At 45.1% G+C, this 21,178-nt stretch overlaps 2 protein-coding genes across 5 annotated transcripts in view; one reads left to right on the plus strand and one right to left on the minus strand.

Moving 5' to 3' along the window:
- LOC105476887 (acetyl-CoA carboxylase alpha) overlaps positions 1-21,178 on the plus strand; it is a 330,276-nt gene that overhangs the window by 21,231 nt on the left and 287,867 nt on the right. The window lies entirely within an intron of this gene.
- Positions 1,606-14,923, minus strand: C17H17orf78 (chromosome 17 C17orf78 homolog). Its single transcript, XM_071082790.1, has 4 exons — positions 14,866-14,923; positions 13,094-13,180; positions 11,335-11,580; positions 1,606-1,694 (listed from the first exon to the last, which is right to left on the minus strand). Exons 1-4 carry the CDS (start codon positions 14,921-14,923, stop codon positions 1,606-1,608), a joined length of 480 nt encoding a protein of 159 aa, XP_070938891.1.

A 21,178-nucleotide genomic window follows, 5' to 3' on the forward strand; every position in this document is an offset into this window, starting at 1 on the left:
CTGGGATTACAGGCGTGAGCTACCGCGCCTGGCCCTATTTTTATTCCTTTATCATATAGTAGCTTATTATGTTCATAGAAGTTCAATCATAGTTGCAGCTCCATGGTTATCTCTAATTCTAATTCTGAACTAGACTTTGTACTTTCCTTCAGGCCTATTTCTTCCAATGCTCAGGAGAAATGATAATGTTCTTTTGTTTTTGAGGCAGGGTCTCACTCTCTTTCCCAGGCTGGAGTGCAGTGGCTCAATCATAGCTCACTGCAGACTTCAGCTCCTGAGCCCAAGTGATCCCCTCCCACCTCAGCCTCCCAAGAAGCTAGGGCTACAGGCACGTACTACCAGCTGGCTTTTTTTTTTCTTTTTTTTTCTTTTTTTCCTTTTTTTGAGATGGAGTCTTTTTCTGTCACCCAGGCTGGAGTGCAGTGGCACAATCCCGGCTCACCGCAACCTCCGTCTCCTGGGTTCAAGCAATTCTCCTGCCTCAGCCTCCCGAGTAGCTTGGGACTACGGGTGCGTGCCACCATGCCCAGCTAATTTTTGTATTTTTAGTAGAGACAGGGTTTCACCATGTTGGCTAGTATGGTCTCGATCTCTTGACCTCGTGATCCACCTGCCTTGGCCTCCCAAAGTGTTGGAATTACAGGCGTGAGCCACCGTGCCCGGCCCAGCTGGCTATACACACACACACACACACACATATATATACACATGTTTTTTGTTGTTATATATACATGTATATATACACGTGTGTGTGTGTGTGTGTGTGTGTGTGTGTGTATATATATATATATATTTTTTTTTTTTATTATAGAGACAGTGTCTCGCTATGTTGCCTAGGCTTGTCTCAAACTCCTGGACTCCAGCAAGTTTCCTGCCTCTGCCTCCCAAAGCACTGGGATTGCAGGCATGATAAATCAGGCCTGGCCTTAAAAATCTTAAAAGATTCTTGGCTCCAATCTAAATCATCTGATTCAGTTTATATGGGGCCCAGAGGTATGTGTATTCAATAAGCACCCTATTGTATTATGGCTGGACTGATGTTAGGAAAACAGTAGTATAAAATCCTACCTATTTCCTGATATAAGAAGGATTGCCCACATTTGCTTCATAACTGAAGCAGCTCCCTGTTCCTAGCACATTAAAAATATATATTTTTCACAGTCTTCTTAGGGGCGAATCTCCTATCACTTATATATTAACCCCATTTTCTTTTCTTTTTCTCTTTTTTTTTTTTTTTTTTTTTTTTTTTTTGAGACAGAGTCTTACTCTGTTGCCCAGGCTGGAGTGCAGTGGCACAATCTCGGCTCACTGCAATCTCCGCCTCCCAGGTTCAAGTGATTCTCCTGCCTCAGCCTCCCGAGTAGCTGGGACTACAGGCATGTGCCACCATGCCTGGCTAATTTTTGTATTTTTGGTAGAGACGTTTCATCATGTTGGTCAGGCTGGTCTCAATCACCTCAGGTGATCCACCTGCTTCGGCCTCTCAAAGCGCTGGGATTACAGGCGTGAGCCACCACGCCCAGCCTCTACCCCACCTTCTTTAAGCAAATGACATAAACCACACAGAGAACACTTTCCTTCTGAGGCTGAGAGTCAAGCTTGAATTCAGCTGTCCCAGGTGGCTGGCCTCCCTTCCTTTGCCATCTCCACAACCGCTGGCATTGGCACAGCTCCCTGGCTCCTAGGCATTGACACTGAAGGGAGAAAATGACTGGTATTAATATCAAGTGGCTGCTAAGCATTTGGTTTTCTTCCAAACCTCATGTTGGGCAACTTAAAGGAAGTCATCTCTTCTAAATAAAATATTCAGTCCTATGGACCTATCCTTCCTAGCAAATGTCTAAGTACAGCAGAGGAAAGGAACTTGCATTTAGCGAGCACCTATGTGCCAGGTGCCTTTCACACAGGATCTCAATCTTTATAACTAGCATGAGAGGCAAATATCATGAGACTTATTTTACACATGAGGCCCCGAGGTTAGAAAAGTCAAGCAACTTTCCCCAAACCACTCAGCTAGTGAGTGTGAGTGGCAGATCTACTCAAATTCCAAAGTCTGCTTTTCTCCTTATGCCAAGCTGCCTCTGGAACAGAAGAAAGTCTTTATAGGTCAAGTTCAAGGATTCAATACAACAGCAAACTTACAGGGCATGGGACTTCAAAAATTACAAATACTATAATGGCAACTCCACTGAGCAACAGGGTGACAGCAATCAGAATTTTGACCACAGTACTCCATTTCTGTCTCTTCTCTAGGTTCTCATCTGTGTCTAAAGGAGAGAGGGGAGTGGAAGAGGGAGAAAAGAAAATTTGAGAGAGGGAAGAGATTGACCCTTTGACCTGAAGTTATTCTGGCTCACAAGACTATTAGAGGCCCAGCCAGACCCAGAGGCAGAGGCAGAATTTCCAATTCAAACTCAGGGTTGGAGGGAGTGGGGGTGAGCTGAGCATCATGGGCTCTGCTCTAACTTCTTTTGCACCCTCTTCCCAGTGAGTCACCTTCCCTGGAATTGGGGATTTTCCATAATCACATAGGGCTGATTCTTACACTGCTTGCAGGAAGAAAAATCTTGGGTACACCTGGAGTTCTAAACTTCTTTCATTGTCAGCTTTATCAGGGTTCCTACCATTTTGCTCTGACACATTTTATGGGATTAGAAAATCGCCCTTCCTGTGTTTCTCCTGGCTTTCATGGGGTATAAGAGGAAGAAATGTGAAAATTAGCACTGCTTCTGGGTCAGAAGCTCAATCTGGCGGCACATGGCTAATATGCATCTTTTTCTCATTCTGTCGCTCAGACTGGCATGCAGTGGCACAGTCTCGGCTCACGTCAGCCTCAATCTCCCAGGCTCAAACCATCCTCCCACCTTAGCCTCCCGAGTAGCTCAGACCACAGGTGAACGCCACCATGCCCGGCTAATTTTTAAAAATTTTTTGTACAGACAGTCTCATTATATTTCCCACTGAGCTTGAACTCCTGGCCTGAAGTGATCCTACAGCCTTGGCCTCACAAAGTGCTGGAATTACAGGTGTGAGCCACCTCACCTTGTCCTAATATGCATCTTGTTATTACTAATATCACATTTTTTCCCCTGGTAGAAACTAGGATGTAACCTAAATTGGAATCTTACAGAATTTTAGTCCTGGCCAATTTAAGGAGGATTCTTGCTAAAAAAATAGTGAGGAAAGCTCACACCTGTAATCCCAGCACTTTGGGAGGCCGAGGTGGGCGGATCACTTGAGGTCAGGAGTTTGAGACCAGCCTGGCCAACATGGTGGAACCCATCTCTACTAAAAATACAAAAATTAGCCAGGCATGGTGGTGCGTGTCTGTCGTCCCAGCTACTCAGGAGGCTAAGGCAGGAGAATTTATTGGATCCAGGAAGCAGAGGTTGTAGTGAGCTGAGACTGTGCTACTGCTCTCCAGCCTAAGGTACAGAATGAGACTCCATCTTAAAAAACAAAAACCAAAAAAACAGTGAAGATGAAAAGATGCTCTTGGAGGCTGGGTGCAGTGGCTCACGCCTGTAATCCCAGCACTTTGGGAGGCTGAGGCAGGCGGATCACAAAGTCAGGAGTTCGAGACCAGCCTGGCCAACATAGTGAAACCTTGTCTCGCTAAAAATACAAAAATTAGCCGGGCATGGTGGTGCATGCCTGTAGTCTCAGCTACTCAGGAGGCTGAGGCAGGAGAATCGCTTGAACCCAGGAGGTGGAGGTTGTGGTGAGCCGAGATCACACCACTGCACTCCAGCCTGGGTGACTGAGTGAGACTCCATATCGAAACAAATACATGCTCTTGGGGATGGGCGTGGTGGGTAATGCCTGTAATCCCAGCAGTTTGGGAGGCTGAGGCGGTAGGATCGCTTGAGCCCAGGAGTCTGAGTCCAGCTTGGACAATGTGGTGAGACCCTGTCTCTACAAAAATTTAAAAATTAGCTGAACATGGTGGCACGCACCTGTAGTCACAGCTACTCAGGAGGCTGAGGTGGGGGGATCACTTGACCCCCAGAGGTCGAGGCTGCAGTGAGCCGTATCTGCACCACTGCACTTCAGTCTGGGCAACACAAGACCCTGTCTCAAAAAAAAGAAAAGAAAGAAAAGCACTTGGTTGGTGTCATTACTCTTATAATTGCTTAGTGTTTAAATATTGTCCATCTATACATACAGCGGCTAGAATTACCTACTACAGAAATACAGTTTTTTCTGTCCCTAATTCTGGCTACAGGGTGAGCTCATTTGCGTGGAGATAAACGATCATTGATGGTGTCAAATTACAAACATTTCTGGGACCTTCTTTATAGAGAAGCTAATTTTATTGTTGTTGTTGTTGTTTTGAGACAAAGTCTCACTCTGTCGCCCAGGCTAGAGTGCAGTGGGACAATCTTGGCTCACTGCAACCTCCGCCTCCTGGGTTCAAGCAGTTGTCCTGCCTCAGCCTTCCGTGTAGCTGGGATTACAGGCCTGTGCCACCACGTCTGGCTAATGTTTGTATTTTTAGTAGAGACGGGGTTTCACCATATTGGTCAGGCTGGTCTTGAACCCCTGACCTCAGGTGATCCACCCACCTCGGCCTCCCAAAGTGCTAGGATTACAGACATGAGCCACAGCGCCTGGCCTAGAGAAGCTAATTTTTTTTAAATAAAAAAATCGAATGATTTTTCAACGTACAGTCAGTAACTTCTCAACCTTAAGAAAACATATCAGTAGATCCAGACTAACATTGGGGCTAAAAATGTTTCTTTTTCTGTTCTTTTTTTACTCCTACTTATTCTGTAGTTTGTCATTTCAAAGCTAGAAAAATTACCAGTACTTGTAGTTTTCTCTTCTTTATTCCCAGGAGTTATAGAAGGGGTAGTGGTGGAAAAAGTCTCTGATGAAGCCCCCATCACTGCATAGACTTTACATTGTGAGATCCCTGGTAAAAAAGCTATAAAACAAAGTAGAAAAGATGAAACTTTAGGGGAAAACTTCATCCTGCCTTTGAATCTGATAAAACCCTACCCAGCTTCCAATTGTGGTCCCATTAACCTGTCTGTCCATAGGTTTAGGGTGTGAGCACAAAATAATGCCAAGAGTAAATGAGGGTAGCAATACTAATAAGAGATATGGATTAAATGCCCATGGGACTTTTGACTAACACAGGATCAGAGTGAAGGAGTGATACCAATGATATCATTGCCTATCATTATTTAGGCCACAATAATAATAAAGATGAAGGCCGTTAAAAACTGCTGACGGTTTCCTTCTTTAAAAAGAGATGGCTCTAAAGTCCAAGGAAGAACATGAAATATCACAGTTAGCCTTAATGACTGCTGCAAGTGTGTCTAGTAGAATCTCGATCAACTACTCTGAGAGGGGACTGGGGAAAGCAGGAGGAGCTGGAAGAAGGAAAAACCACCCAGCTTCATGCACTCCTTGATTTCATTCATTCAGCATTTTTTTTTTTTTTTGAGATAGGGTCCCCCTCTGTCACCCAGACTGGAGTGCAGTGGCATGATCTCGGCTCACTGCAACCTCTGCCTCCCAGGTTAAAGTGATTCTCGTGCCTCAGCCTCCCAAGTAGCTGAGACTACAGGTGCGCACCATCACACCTGGCTAATTTTTGTATTTTTTGGTAGAGATGGGGTTTCACCATGTTGGCCAGGCTGGTCTTAAACTCCTGACCTCAAGTGATACACCCACCTCGGCCTCCCAAAGTGCTGGGATTACAGGCGTGAGCCACCGTGCCTGGACTGGCCTTGCTTTCAAAGGATCTCTGGGCTACTGTGTTGGGAATGGGTTAGCAGTGGGCAAGGGTAGAAGCAGGGTAGCCTGTTAGGAGGCCATTGCAAAAGTCCAGATGAGAGATGATGTGATTCACACCAGCAGTGGAAGTGATGGGAGGTGGATAGAGTCTAGCCAGAGACCGGAAATAACCTCACTCGTCTCCAGAATTGACCTAATCCAATTCAGACAGTGTGGTTTCTGTTCTATTTTTAGTGGTCTCATATCATTGCATATTAAATTAAGGTCTATAAATTCTACTTGACTTTTCTAAATTACTCTTCCGTGTCTTAAGTCCATGAGAAAATGATAGTTCTTTACCTCAGAGGCCAGTGGCTATAGTACCAGGCACTGTATATGAAATTATAGGGGAAGAAGTAATGCTGATTCCAGTTTAATCAGGAAGACAGTGTTGGCAGACATTGGCAGAGACAGACATAAAGTCAAGAGGTTCAAAAGGAAAAACAAGAACATTTTCAGCATAGTGCTAGTCAGTGCTTTGAAGTGATAACTTATGTGTCAGATTAGATTTATGTGTCAGATTAGATAAAAATAAACAAATCTCACTTTGGACAAGTCACCACAAGTTCTCCATGATTTGTTTTTTTAAATCTGTAAGATGGCAATAGTAAAATAATACTTGGTCTACCTATTTCACAGGGGTGTTGTGAAGATCAGAAATAAATAAAAATGAGAAAGCATGTGTATAAACACTTTGCAAACTGAATGATATTATGATTGAAAGAGGAGGAAAAAGATGACCTAATGAGTCTTCTTTCTCCACCAGAAGGAAATTTTGAAATATTGGTAATAGCGGCCTTTTCCTTTTCCAAATTTCATAAATAATAACAAATAGTCTCCATTTACCTTTTTCTACATTCCATGTTGACCCACATCTTCTGATGACCATTTGTATTGCAGAACATTCTCACCCTTACAGTTTCAAATTTCTATTTTACCTAAGGACATTTTCATGAACTGTCTTCTGACCGTTTCCAGGACATCCTTCTGTGCAGACTGTCTGGGACAACGGGCACACACCACCACACCTGGCTAATTTTTGTATTTTTAGTAGAGACGGTGTTTCACTATGTTGGCCAGGATGGTCTCGAGCTCCTGACCTCGTGTCCCTGCCTCAGGCTCCCAAAGTGCTGGAATTACAGGCATGAGACACCACGCCCAGCTCTAATTTTTATTTCTACCCTGTTTGAGGTTTATCACATCCTGGTACTGAGTGGAGATTTACATTCAGAATAGGAAGTTTCAAACTTGTAGAAGGGATTATGTTTCAAAAATTCATTCATAAATTCGTTGTTTTGGGCCAAGTGAGGTGGCTCACGCCTATAATCCCAGCACTTTGGGAGCTGAGGTGGGCAGATCACTTGAGGACAGGAGCTTGAGACCAGCCTGGCCAACATGGCAAAACCCCATCTCTACTAAAAATACAAAAAATTCGCTGGGCGTAGTGGTGCAGGCCTGTAATCCCAGCTGCTTGAGAGGCTGAGGCGTGAGAATTGCTTGAACCTGGGAGGTGGAGGTTGCGGTGAATCGAGATCACACCACTGTACTCTAGCCTGGGGGACAAAGCAAGACTCTGTCTCACATAAATAAATAGGTTGTTCGGGATTCATCATTATGGTTTCATAAAAATGTATCATGAGTGATGATTAGGTCCCCAAACTAATCTACAAATATTCATTTGATCTTTTTGCATAGTTCAAATAGTACAGAGTATTAGCTGAAATTCTAGATGTGGGAAACAACTACTATGTTATGAAGGAAGGGGAAGAGTTTCTTTTTCTCTGGGAGGCTAGCCAAATGCAAATTTTTGAATTAGGTCAGGTTGATCTTTGGCATCTCTCCTCTCCCTTAACCTCTCAGTTTTCCTTGTCCCAGTTTCTAAGAGCTACTGTCCTTAGTTGCCTCAAGTCCCACAATGCCTAGCACTATATTCACTCCACCCAGAGTGCTCCAAACTCCCAAATGACTTAAGTCCACTATTCCCCATTACAGCTGCCATGGACAGCAAGTTGTCATATGTTAAGAAGGAAACAATTTGATTTAATTAATTTGCATTAATGTTGAAAGTTCAAAACCCTGGCAGAGTCTTTTGAGCTTGTTTATTTTTTGAGAGGGTGTCTCGCTCTGTCGCCCAGGCTGGAATGCAGTGGCTCGATCTCGGTTCACTGCAACCTCCGCCTCCTGGGTTCAGTCATTTTTCTGTCTCAGCCTCCCGAGTAGCTGGGATTACAGGCGCGTGCCTCCATGCCCGGCTAATTTTTAAATTTTGTTTTGTTTTGTTTTGTTTTTTGAGACAGAGTCTAGCTCTGTCGCCAGGCCGGACTGCAGTGTCGTGATCTCAGCTCACTGCAACCTCCACCTCCTGGGTTCAAGCTATTCTGTCTCAGCCTCCCGAGTAGCTGGGACTATAGGCACACGCCACCACACCCAGCTAATTTTTGTATTTTTAGTAGAGATGGGGTTTTACCATGTTGGCCAGGATGGTCTTGATCTCTTGACCTCGTGATCCACCTGCCTCGGCCTCCCAAAGTGCTGGGATTACAGGCGTGAGCCACCGCACCTGATGCTTTTGAGTTTTTAAGAGTTTTCTGGCTGGGCATGGTGGCTCATGCCTGTAATCCCAGCACTTTGGGAGGCCTAGGCAGGTGGGTCACCTGAGGTCAGGAGTTCGAGACCAGCCTGGCCAACGTGATGAAACACCATCTCTACTAAAAATACAAAAAAAAAAAAAAAAAAAAGAAAGAAATTAGCTGGGTGAGGTAGCGGGCGCCTGTAATCCCAGCTACTCGGGAGGCTGAGGCAGGAGAATCACTTGAACCTGGGAGGCGGAGGTTGCAGTGAGTTGAGATCGTGTCATTGCACTCCAGCCTGGGCGACAAGAGCAAAACTCCATCTCAAAAAAAAAAGGGGGGGAGCAGTGGGGTTTTTCACATGATTTTTCACTGTGGAATTTTAGAAAATATCATAAAGTGAGTGAAACATTCAGGTCATGTTAGCATATATAATTTACTGTACCTAAGTCACATCCTGAGAGCCTATCCACTTATTTCCCAGTTTTAGTCTGCTGTTTAAAGTTTTTGCCATTATTCTGCTTGTGGAGCCCCTATTTCTCTAAAAATGTCAAGTTTTATTTTATTTTCCAGTAATGTAGCAATAGCATCTAGGGGATTGCCAGTTTATAAAGAGGAACTGGCTACACTAAAAAAAAAAACAAAAAACAAACAAAAAAAAACTATATGACAAAAATAATGGGTGAGAAAAGGAAAGGAGGGCTGAAGCAGAGAAACTTCAGGCTGAGGTTAAGAACCACTGCCTAGCAGCTGTGGGGGAATAGGCATTCTCACCCAGGGTGGGTATGCACAATGGAACCAACCTCTAGGGAGGGTAATTTAGCAATAACTGTCAACCTTTGATGCAGCAATCCTGCTTCTTGGAATTTATCTTATTGATAAATTACAGGTATACAAGAAGAATATATATAGATCCTGAGTAATAGTGAAAGAGGGGAAAATAATTTATTAAAAGAAAAAAGAAGAATTTATACGGTCATTGTTTGCAGCATTGTTTGTATTTGCAAAAGATTGGAAACAACCAAAATATATATCAATAGGGAGCTAGTAGAATATAGAAGAGACATGGCTGGGCACAGTGGCTTACACCTGTAATCCCAGCACTTTGGGAGGCTGAGGCAGGTAGATCATGAGGTCAGGAGATCAAGACCATCCTGACTAACAGGGTGAAACCCCATCTCTACCAAAAATACAAAAAATTAACCGGGTGTGGTGGCGGATGCCTGTAGTCCCAGCTACTCAGGAGGCTGAGGCAGGAGAATGGCATGAACCCGGGAGGCAGAGTTTGCAGTGAGCCGAGATCGCACCACTGCACTCCAGCCTGGGCAACAGAGGAAGACTCCGTCTCAAAAAAATAAATAAATAAAAGAATATAGAAGAGACATACTATGGGATCATGTACAACTGTTATTATTTGTACATTAATTTGTACATAAAAGAATGAGGCTGCCGGGCGCGGTGGCTCACGCCTGTAATCCCAGCACTTTGGGAGGCCGAGGCGGGCGGATCACAAGGTCAGGAGATCGAGACCATGGTGAAACCCCGTCTCTACTAAAAATACAAAAAATGAGCCGGGCGCGGTGGCGGGCGCCTATAGTTCCAGCTACTCGGGAGGCTGAGGCAGGAGAATGGCGTGAACCCAGGAGGCGGAGCTTGCAGTGAGCCAGGATCGCGCCACTGTACTCCAGCTTGGGCAACAGAGCAAGACTCCATCTCAAAAAAAAAAAAAAAAAAAAAAGAATGAGGCAAATATTTTTAAAAAGTATGGGGTAAATATATACATATTGAAATGGAACGACCTATAAGATGTATTATTAAATGGAAAAGCAAGGAACTTGGCTGGGCGCAGTGGCTAACGCTTGTAATCCTAGCACTTTGGGAGGCTGAGGTGGGTGAATCACTTGAAGTCAGGAGTTCAACACTAGCCTGGCCAACATGGTGAAACCCTGTCTCTACTAAAAATACAAAAATTAACTGGGTGTGGTGGCGGGCACCTGTAATCCCAGCTAATTGGGAAGCTGAGACAGGAGAATCACGTGAATCTGGGAGGTAGAGGTTGCAGTGAGACGAAATCGCGCCACTGCACTCCAGCCTGGGTGACAGAGTGAGGCTCCATCTCCAAAGAAAACAACAACAACAAAAAACAAAACAACAACAACAAAACAACAACAACAAGCAAAAGCAAGGGGCAGAACAACGTATAAGGTATGTTACCATTTATGTTTTTAAAATACGCACATTCATACATTCTCAGAGTATCTCTGAAAGGAAATATAATAAGTAGATAGTAGTGGTTCCATCAGGGATAGAGAACTGGAGAATTGAGAGACAGGAGTAGGAGAGAGATTTACTTTTCACTATAAATCTATGCTGTTTGAATATTTTACTGTGTGCATTCAAAATGGAAAAAAAACAAAAAACAAAAAACAAACTAGCCAGGCACGGTGGCTCATGCTTGTAATCCCAGCAGTTTGGGAGGCCAAGGCAGGCAGATCACTTGAGGTCAGGAAATCAAGACCAGCCTGGCCAACATGGTGAAATCCCGTCTGTACTAAAAATACAAAAATTAGCCAGCCATGGTGGCAGACACCTGTAATCCTAGCTACTTAAGAGGCTGAGGCAGGAGAATCACTTGAATCTGGGAGGCAGAGGTTGCAGTGAGCCGAGATTGCACCGCTGCACTCCAGCCTGGGCGATACAGCGAGACTCCATCTCAAAAAAAAAAAAAAAAGAAAAAAAGAAATTTTAAAAAACCGTCAAAAGAAGACCCATCAGAAATGGAGATCACATGAAAATCACAGCATATCAGGGCTAGAAGGGATCTTAGAGATTATAAAACTGACTCGCAAAGAGTACATAGATTTGCCCACGGCGAGGATAATTCATTTCCTTGTAGCTTTTCCTGCTACTGAGCTCCAGCTTCCTTCAAGGATGTCAACTAAAAGTTGGTGCCTGCCCCCTTCCTCTTTTCCAATCTCACCTTTGCCTGTTAGTAGAGATCCAGTCTGAAACTTGGATGTGGGAATTAGGTGACAGCTTGAGGAGGCAGAGCTGTTTCTGTGGGGAGCAGCAATGATTCTCAGGTTCTTCAGAATATGCTTGACCTTTGGCCTTCTCTCCAAATATACAAGGTTGACTTTTACTTTGCTGCCAGAGCCAAGGCACTGCAAGGTAGTTATAGTCTGATTTTGAATGAATGTTGTCCTTTTGGTTTCTGTGTGAGTTTCTGGAAGGAGAAGAGTCAGACAGAAAAATGGAGCTGGTTTTGTTTTTTGTTTGGTTGTTTTTTATGAGACAGGGCCTTCCTCTGTCACCCAACCTGGAGTGCAGTGGTGCAATCATGGCTCAATCTAGCCTCAAACTCCCTCAATCTCCAAACAATCCTCCCACCTCAGCCTCCTGAGTAGCTGAGACTGTGGGACTACAGGTGTATGCCACTATGCTTGGCTAATTTTTTAATTTTTTAAAAGACAAGGTTTTGCTGTGTTGCCCAGGCTGGTCTCGAGCTCCTGGGCCCAAGCAATCCTCCCACCTTGGCCTCCCAAAGTGCTGGGATTACAGACGTGAGCCACCACACCCGACCTTGGAGCTTTTGCTCTTGTTGCCCTGGCTGGAGTGCAATGGCACGATCTTGGAGTTTTGCTCTTGTTGCTCGGAGTTTTGTTCTTGTTGCTCAGGCTGGAGTGCAATGGCGTGATCTCAGCTGACTGCAACCTCCACCTCCCTGGTTCAAGTGATTCTCCTGCCTCAGCCTCCCAGGTAGCTGGGGTTACAGGCGTGCACCACTACACCCAGCTAATTTTGGTATCTTTAGTAGAGATGGGGTTTCACTGTGTTGGTCAGGCTGGTCTCAAACTCCTGACCTCAAGTGATCCACCTGCCTTGGCCTCCCAAAGTGTTGGGATTACAGGCATGAGCCACCATGCCTGGCCGAAGCTGGTTTTTAATCTGAATAGTGCCAAGCTGACCCACTTCCATTCATGACTCCTGTTAAATTCCACTGCTATACTTTCTCCTCCTTTTAGTTAACTTCTTCTTTAGTATGTGTTCATAGTACTAATATACAAGTCCTGCCTTTCTTCCTTCCATGGTTCCCATGAAGGTTGGTGACAGCAGTAAATTCAGCACAGAGAAATACTCATAGATTTTTTTTGGCCGGGCGCGGTGGCTCAAGCCTGTAATCCCAGCACTTTGGGAGGCCGAGACGGGCGGATCACGAGGTCAGGAGATCGAGACCATCCTGGCTAACGCTGTGAAACCCCATCTCTACTAAGAAATACAAAAAACTAGCCGGGTGAGGTGGCGGGTGCCTGTAGTCCGAGCTACTCCGGAGGCTGAGGCAGGAGAATGGCGTAAACCCGGGAGGCGGAGCTTGCAGTGAGCTGAGATCAGGCCACTGCACTCCAGCCTGGGCGACAGAGCGAGACTCTGCCTCAAAAAAAAAAAAAAAAAAAAAAAAAAAAAAAAAAGAGATACTCATAGATTTTCTTTAATGCAGAGAGGAGTAGGTGCTGCCTCCTTCTCTTTTTTCATCTCCATCCGTTTAAGTAATATAGGCATGCCTTAGGTAATGACAGTTAATTTAAAGATTGGTTTCCAGAAAGCCTCTTGGGAGGATACATATCCTTAAAATAGGATATTTGAGAGATGGGCTAGGAAGCAGGAAGATGAGACATCTTTTAAAGGTAAAAATTTTTTGGAATGGCAATATCATTTTCCAGAAAGGACCCATTCCCTACCTTGCATTTGCAATTCTCTGATGCTTCTCACGTCCTTTGGGAAGAGCCCAGGCAGCTGTTCCACTTGGCAACTGCTATCTCTCAGGTCTAGGGGTGAGCAGAGCGGGAGGAGGGGAACGGGGGGAGAGTTGGGGAAAATCAGAATTTACTGGTACTTTCTTTTTAGAATTCTGGGCAATGGAGGAGAAGATATGAAAGAATGCAGTTCCTGCTCATAAAACTTGCAACTTGGGAGATCAAACACTCTCTAAAAAGACTTTGCTTTTATTTATTTATTTATTGAGACGGAGTCTCGCTCTGTCGCCCAGGATGGAGTGCAGTGACATGATTCCCTGCTCATTGCAACCTCCACCTCCTGGGTTCAAGGGATTCTTCTGCCTCGGCCTCCCGAGTAGCTGGGATTACGGGCATGTGCCACCATGCCCAGCTGATTTTTGTATTTTTAGTAGAGATGGGGTTTCGCCATTTTGGCTATGCTGGTCTCAAACTCCTGACCTCAGGTGATCTGCCTGCCTTGACCTCCCAAAGTGCTAGGATTACAGGCGTGAACCACCACACCCGGCCCTCAAAAAAGAACACACAGCCAAATACATACACAGTAGTATTTGACCTAGTATAAAGAATACTGAGTACCAATCTATTACCCTTAGGACAAAGAAAGGTGAAATAGAGTTAAGAAAACTTGCTAAGTTAATGAAAGACTAACCAACCCATTTCCTTAAACACTGCTTATTTTCTCTTCTCCCTCCTATTCTATCTGCTTTCTTGTATTAAATAAAGCTTTTGGATATTTATATTGTCTGACCTTGGTATCTCTATAGGTTTCCACAGAACCATAGGTCTTAGTTATTTATGCTTTTTGGCACATAATTCAAAGGGTTGTGACATTTTTATAATTTGTCAAATTTGTTACTGCTGCCCATTTGGTCTGAATTCTGATTAGCTAATTTTATTTTATTTTTTTAATTTTTTATTTTTTTGAGACAGAGTCTCATTCTGTTACCTAGGCTGGAGTGCAGAGGTACGAGCTTAGCTCACTGCAACCTTACCTCCCAGGTTCAAGTGATTCCTGTGCCTCAGCCACCCGAGTAGCTGAGATTACAGGTGCATGCCACCATGCCTGGCTAATTTTTGCACTTTTAGTAGAGATAGGATTTCGGCATGTTGACCAGGCTGGTCTTGAACTCCTGGCCTCAAGTGATCCGCCAATCTCAGCCTCCCAGAGTGCTGGGATTACAGGCATGAGCCACCGCGCCCAGCCTTGATTTGCTAATTTTAGAGATGAAATGTTTACGAAACTTTGAAAAGTCATGTTTTAAATAAGCAGTTACCAAAGAGCAGCAAATGATGCCATTCCACCCAACACCACGCTTTCCCTCAGCTCTCCCCACCCAAGAATATCACCATCTAGTTATTTACATGTACCAACTTAAAAAAGGCAACAAGTTATGAATTTGGGAATCTTGGGTGGTAACAACACGGAAACTCTAAAGAAAGCCATCCAACAGTGAAAGAACTTTTAATGTTAATTACATGAACAAGACATAAGAATGGATCACATTCTCTTAAGACCTCTCATCATGAAACAGACAGCTATCTCTCTGGAATGAATAAGTTGCAGTCCTTAGAGGCGAGTGGATAACACAGGATTACCTCTGGATAGTATTGCTTGCTGGATATCAGCTACATCTCTATCTGGTGGAAGAGACCCCCAAACTCTTTCTAGGCCTCTCTCTGTATTTTCCAGGAGATTAGGCTAGAGAATTACTTACCTTTCTTGTTGGCATCATAGGATGCAATGATTAGACTGAAGACCAAGATGGTATCCATGTTAGCTTGAGCACATGCTCATTGCAGACAGACCACTGCTCATCTGTCACAGCCCTTGATAGCTCTGCCTCTAGTTGCTTTCACTGCACGCAGCTGGAACCAAGTTTGACCCTGAGAGACTCTGATTCCACCCTGATTATTTTGCCCCAGTTTCTGAAGACCCAGGAATAGAGCTAATTGGAGAAAGGGCTAATTCTGCTTGTTAATAATTCACTCAGAGTTCTGACTTCGCTGCCGGTGCTGACATAGAGAACTGGATTACCTAGAGGTTTCTCAAGCAGGAAGGCCATAAACGCCCATTGATATGCTTTACAAATACTTGCAGATAGACACGTAGACATTTACATGCATGCTCACTGATACAGGCACAGAGATTTATATACTTTCATGAAAATATGTGGAGATTTCTAGTAAGGAATATAATTTCTAGAACAGAGCAGGAAACTAGGACTAGGAGTCAGTACAACTGAGTTCTAGTACAGGCCCTGTTATTAACTATCACCTTGAGAAAATTACTTGACTTCTTGGGATATAAATGTTCTCCTCTAGAAATTTGAGAGTCCTGAACCATATCATCTCTTTTTTTTTTTCTTTTTCTTTCTTTTTTTTTTTTTTTTTGAGACAGTCTCGCTCAGTCGCCCAGGCTGGAGTGCAGTGGCACGATCTCGGCTCACTGCAAGCTCTGTCTCCCAGGTTCACGCCATTCTCCTGCCTCAGCCTCCCAAGTAGCCGGGACTATAGGCACCTACCACCATGCCTGGCTAATTTTTTTGTATTTTTAGTAGAGACAGGATTTCACCGTGTTAGACAGGATGGTCTTAATCTCCTGACCTCCTGATCCACCTGCCTCAGCCTCCTAAAGTGCTAGGATTACAGGCATGAGCCACTGCGCCTGGCTGTGTTTTTTTTTGAAGTGGAGTCTCGTTCTGTTGCCCAGGCTGGAGTGCAATGGCACGATCTTGGCTCACTGCAACCTTCGTATCCTGGGTTTGAGTGATTCTCCTGCCTCAGTCTCCTGAATAGCTGGGATTACACGTGTGTGCCACCATACGGGCTAATTTTTATATTTTTAGTAGAGACAGGTTTCACCATGTTGGCCAGACTGGTCTCGAACTCCTGACCTCAAGTGATCTGCCCCCATTGGCCTCCCAAAGTGCTGGGATTACAGCCGTGAGCCACCCCGGCCGGCCCTGAACCATATGATCTCTGGAATTCATCCACAGTTATATACATAAACTCACATTAGCACAGACATACCTGTTGAGTTTTGCACATCTTCACATTCCTGAATAGTGAAGTTAGTATTGATGAACAACATTCTGATGACCATTGGGCTGAGAGGTTGTGAGGAAGAGCTAAATACAGTAGGTGAGTGGTACTGTCTTTGGCTTGGGAAAATTTTCCTAGACAGATAACTGTTGTTGAAGATTTTTCCAAATTTGTATTATTTAGTATCCACAGTAATAATCTGTAGACTTGGCCGGGCGCGGTGGCTCACGCCTGTAATCCCAGCACTTTGGGAGGCCGAGGCAGGTGGATCACGAGGTCAGGAGATCGAGACCATCCTGGCTAACATGGTGAAACCCCGTCTCTACTAAAAATACAAAAAACTAGCCGGGCGTGGTGGCGGGCTCCTGTAGTCCCAGCTACTCGGAGGCTGAGGCAGGAGAATGGCGTAAACCCGGGAAGCGGAGCTTGCAGTGAGCCGAGATCGCGCCCCTGCACTTCAGCCTGGGTGACACAGCGAGACTCCGTCTCAAAAATAAATAAATAAATAAATAATCTGTAGACTTTGTGATGGCATAGATAGATGGAGCATAAAAGAGAATGAAGGGCCGGGTGCGGTGGCTCACGCCTGTAATCTCAGCATTTTGGGAGGCTGAGGTAGGTGGATCACCTGAGGTTGGGAGTTCGAGATCAGCCTGACCAACATGGAGAAACCCTGTCTCTACTAAAAATACAAAAATTAGCTGGGCGTGGTGGTGCATGTTTGTGATCCCAGCTACTTGGGAGACTGAGGTAGGAGGATCGCTTGAACCTGGGAGGTGGAGATTGTGGTGAGCTGAGATTGCGCCATTGCACTCTAGCCTGGGCAACAAGAGTGAAAATCCGTCTTAAAAAAAAAAAAAAAAAAGAGAGAGAGAGAATGAAGATCTACTCTGTCTTCATCAAACTCTAGAGCTTCTTTGTTCTTGTTTTGTTTTATAGATGGGGTTATTTTTTGTAGAGACAGGGTCTCACTGTGTTGCCCAGACTGGTCTCAAACTCCTGAGCTCCAGCAATCTGCCCACCTTGGCCTCCCAAAGTGCTGGGATTACAGGTGTGAGCCACTGCACCCGGCCTAGATAACTTTTTCAAAAAGTTTTGCTGTGAGAAAGAAAGCAGAGAAATGAGACCACTGACTAGAGGGAACATAAATGCCTCACGTCTTTATTGGTCCGAGCAAGTCTTTATTCGTCCTCCCTACCCTCTTGCCCCCAACTGCCTGCTTCTCTTAGCAGAGGAGGTGGTTAGGGCAGAGGGGCTTCATTGCCTTCCTTGGGTTTTGTGATTTTTGCTTACTATTTCCTTAACATGATGACATGATTCTCTGCTCCTGTGAGGTATTATCACCTTCCCTCCTGTTGCTCTGTTTGAAACTCTGTACATTACTTCCTCGATGCCACGGTACAATGCTGCCACCTTGGAGCAGGAGTAGGAACTGATCTGAGGGCTTGCTCTTCTCATTCAGTGTCACAAGGTGGCAAAAGATCACTTTTCCCAAAAGAGACCTTGTGCTTGGCCAAAGATGAAGTCTAAGAGTTTTCTTTGATCACCTCTCAGACCCTACCCTTTTATTTTGTAATTTAAAGACTCTAAAGTCAGCCTGGGCCAGGTGTGGTAGTTCACACCTGTAATCCCAACATGTTGGGAGGCCGAGGCGGTTGGATCACTTGAGGTCAGGAGTTCGAGACCAGCTTGACTAACATGGTGAAACCTTGTTTCTACTAAAAATACAAAATTAGCCAGGAGTGGTATCGGATGTCTCTAATCCCAGCTACTTGGGAGGCTGAGGCAGGAGAATCGTTTGAACTCGGGAAGCAGAGGTTGTGCTGAGCTGACAGCACGCCACTGCACTCCATCCTGAGCGACAGAGCAAGACTCCATCTAAAAAAAAAAAAAAAAAAAGGTCAGCATGCGTATTGGAGTAGACCATACTGTCGGGGACAGTGAGGTGGAAGATTATGGGCACTGTGGCTCACGCTGATAATCCCAGCACTTTGGGAGGCTGAATCAGGTGGATCACGAGGTCAGGAGTTCAAGACCAGCCAACATGGTGAAACCCCATCTCTACTAAAAATACAAAAATTATCTGGCATGGTGGCACATGCCTATAGTCCCAGCTACTTGGGAAGCTGAGGCAGGAGAATCTCTTGAACCCGGGAGGCGGAGGTTGCAGTGAGCCGAGATTGTGCCATTGCACTCCAGCCTGGGTGACAGCGCGAGACTCCATCCCCCACCTCCCCCCCGAAAAAAATCCAAGAGTAGACAAGTAGATCCATGTTTCTATTATTCCTAATAGACTGTTTCTCTACTGCTAGATATTTTGACTGACTTTCTAAGCATTTGGAATATCAGTGGAGCAGAGTATATCTCTTCTGATCTCCTTTCCCCCCACACACACACAAAAACAAAAAACATCAAATTTGCCAGGAAAAAAGTTATGAGTTTTATGACATATGTAGTTTATTTTGTTTTTATTTTTGTTTTTTGAGATGGAGCCGCACTCTGTTGCCCAGGCTGGAGTGCAGTGGTGCAACCTTGGCTCACTGCAAGCTCCGCTTCCCAGGTTCATGCCATTCTCCTGCCTCAGCCTCCCGAGTAGCTGGGACTACAGGCGCCTGCCACCACGCTCGGCTAATTTTTTGTATTTTTAGTAGAGACAGGGTTTCACCATGTTAGCCAGGATGGTCTCGATCTCCTGACCTCGTGATCCGCCCGCCTCAGCCTCCCAAAGTGCTGGGATTACAGGCGTGAGCCACCGCGTCCGGCCAACATAAGCAGTTTAGAGATATGATGTTGGAAGAGAATAGGAACTAGGACCAAATGGATGAATCAGGATGGGTCTGCAGAAGGAGCACTTGACAGGAAGCCAGGAGGCCTACCCTAGGCTCTTTAATGGACTAAATGAATTTGAACAAGACACTTGTCTTCTCTTGGCCTCTATTTCGATTTCTGTAATGAGGTGGTTGGACAAAATGGCCTCCAAGGCCTCTTCTAGCTTTAAAATTATTGTGCCTGCACACTATGCTACTCTTTTTTTTTTTTTTTTGAGACGGAGTCTCGCTCTGTCGCCCAGGCTGGAGTGCCTTGGCTCACTGCAAGCTCCGCCTCGTGGGTTAACGCCATTCTCCTGCCTCAGCCTCCCGAGTAGCTGGGACTACAGGTGCCCGCCACCATGCCTGGCCAATTTTTTGTATTTTTAGTAGAGATGGGGTTTCACCGTGTTAGCCAGGATGGTCTCGATCTCCTGACCTCGTGATCTGCCCGCCTTGGCCTCCCAAAGTGCTGGGGTTACAGGCATGAGCCACCACGCCTGGCCTATCCTACTCTTTTTAAATGCTGCATGCCATTTTGTTCATTTGTTTTGGTTTGTTTTTAAATTTAAAAAAAATTTAATAATGGAGGCAGGGTCTCACTATGTTGCCAAAGCTGGTCTTGAACTCCTGGGCTCAAGCAGTCCTCCCACCCCAGCTTCTCAAAGTGCTGGGATTATAGGGATGAGCTACCAGCGTGACCATTTTATTTATTTATTTATTTATTTCTTTTTTTTTTGAAACAGAGTCTCGCTCTGTTGCCCAGGCTGGAGTATGGTGGTGTGATTTCGGCTCACTGCAACCACTGCCTCCCAGGTCCAAGCCATTCTCCTGCCTCAGCCTCCCGAGTAGCTGGGATTACAAGCAGGCGCCACCACGCCTGGCTAATTTTTGTATTTTTAGTAGAGACGGGCTTTCACCATGTTGGCCAGGCTGGTCTCAAACTCCTGACCTCAAGTGATCCGCCCGCCTCAGCCTCCCAAAGTGCTGGGATTACAGGGGTGAGCTACCCAGCCCAGCGCGGCGGTTTTTAAATTGTGGAATATACCATATATACAGGAGAGTATATAGAACATAAGTATATTTTCAATGATAATAATAATACTGAAAAGGTGAACATATGTTACCATCACCCAAACTAAGAAATTGAACATTGCCAACATCATGGATGCTCTTTACATGTCTGTGCCTCTGATCCTCTGGTCTCTTTCCTCCTCCCAATCTTCGTTTTTCCATGTTTTGTAAAATCATTGAACTATTGGCCAGGTGCAGTGACTCATGCCTGTAATCCCAGCACTCTGGGAGGCTGAGTCAGGTGAATCACCTGAGGTCAGGAGTTCAAGACTAGCCTGACCAACATGGAGAAACCCTGTTTCTACTGAAAATACAAAATTAGCCTGGTGTGGTGGCAGATGCCTGTAATCCCAGCTACTCGGGAGGCTGAGGCAGGAGAATCACTTGAACGCGGGAGGTGGAGGTTGAGGTGAGCCAAGATCTCAACGTTGCACTCCAGCCTGGGCAACAAGAGCGAAACTCCGTCTCAAAAACAAACAGACAAACAAATTGAACTATCTATATATGTATCACTAAAAATATTTTGTTTACTTTTGAATATTATATAAATGGAATCAAACTCTTTTTTTTTTTTTTTTTTTTGAGATGGAGTCTTGCTGTGTTGCCCAAGCGGGAGTGCAGTGGCACAATCTCGGCTCACTGCAACCTCCACCTCCCGGGTTCAAGCAATTCTCCTGCCTCAGCCTCCGAAGTAGTTGAGACTACAGGCACACACCAGCTAATTTTTTTGGGGGGGAATTTTTAGTAGAGACAGGGTTTCGCCGTGTTACCCAGGCTGGTCTTTAGCTACTAAGCTCAGGCAATCCGCCTGCCTCGGCCTTCCAAAGTGCTAGGATTACAGGCGTGAGCCACCACACCTGGCCAATTTTGGTATTTTTAATAGGGACAGGGTTTCAGCATGTTGACCAGGCTGGTCTTGAACTTCTGACCTCAAGTGATCCGCCCACCTCAGCCTCCTAAAGTGCTGGGATTACAGGCATGAGCCACCGCATCTGACCTGGAAATTTCTTTTATGTGTTCTTCCAGTCACTACTCACCATCAGAAGTAAATATTATCAGCCAGACACCGTGGCTTACACCTGTAATCCCAGCACTTTGGGAAGCT

This window comes from Macaca nemestrina, chromosome 17 (assembly GCF_043159975.1).
Source record: "Macaca nemestrina isolate mMacNem1 chromosome 17, mMacNem.hap1, whole genome shotgun sequence".
Taxonomy (NCBI): Eukaryota; Metazoa; Chordata; class Mammalia; order Primates; family Cercopithecidae; genus Macaca; species Macaca nemestrina.

Bases quoted from the DNA above. Each gene is read 5' to 3' on its own strand.
- C17H17orf78 (XM_071082790.1), bottom strand. From the start codon at position 14,923: ATGGATACCATCTTGGTCTTCAGTCTAATCATTGCATCCTATGATGCC. The intron at 11,581-13,093 runs GTAGGGAATGGG...TTCTCCTTCCAG, and splicing joins CAGAGAATTGCAAATGCAAG to AAACTCACACAGAAACCAAA. The intron at 1,695-11,334 runs GTGAGATTGGAA...TTCTCCCTTCAG, and splicing joins ATCTCTACTAACAGGCAAAG to TGTCAATGCCTAGGAGCCAG.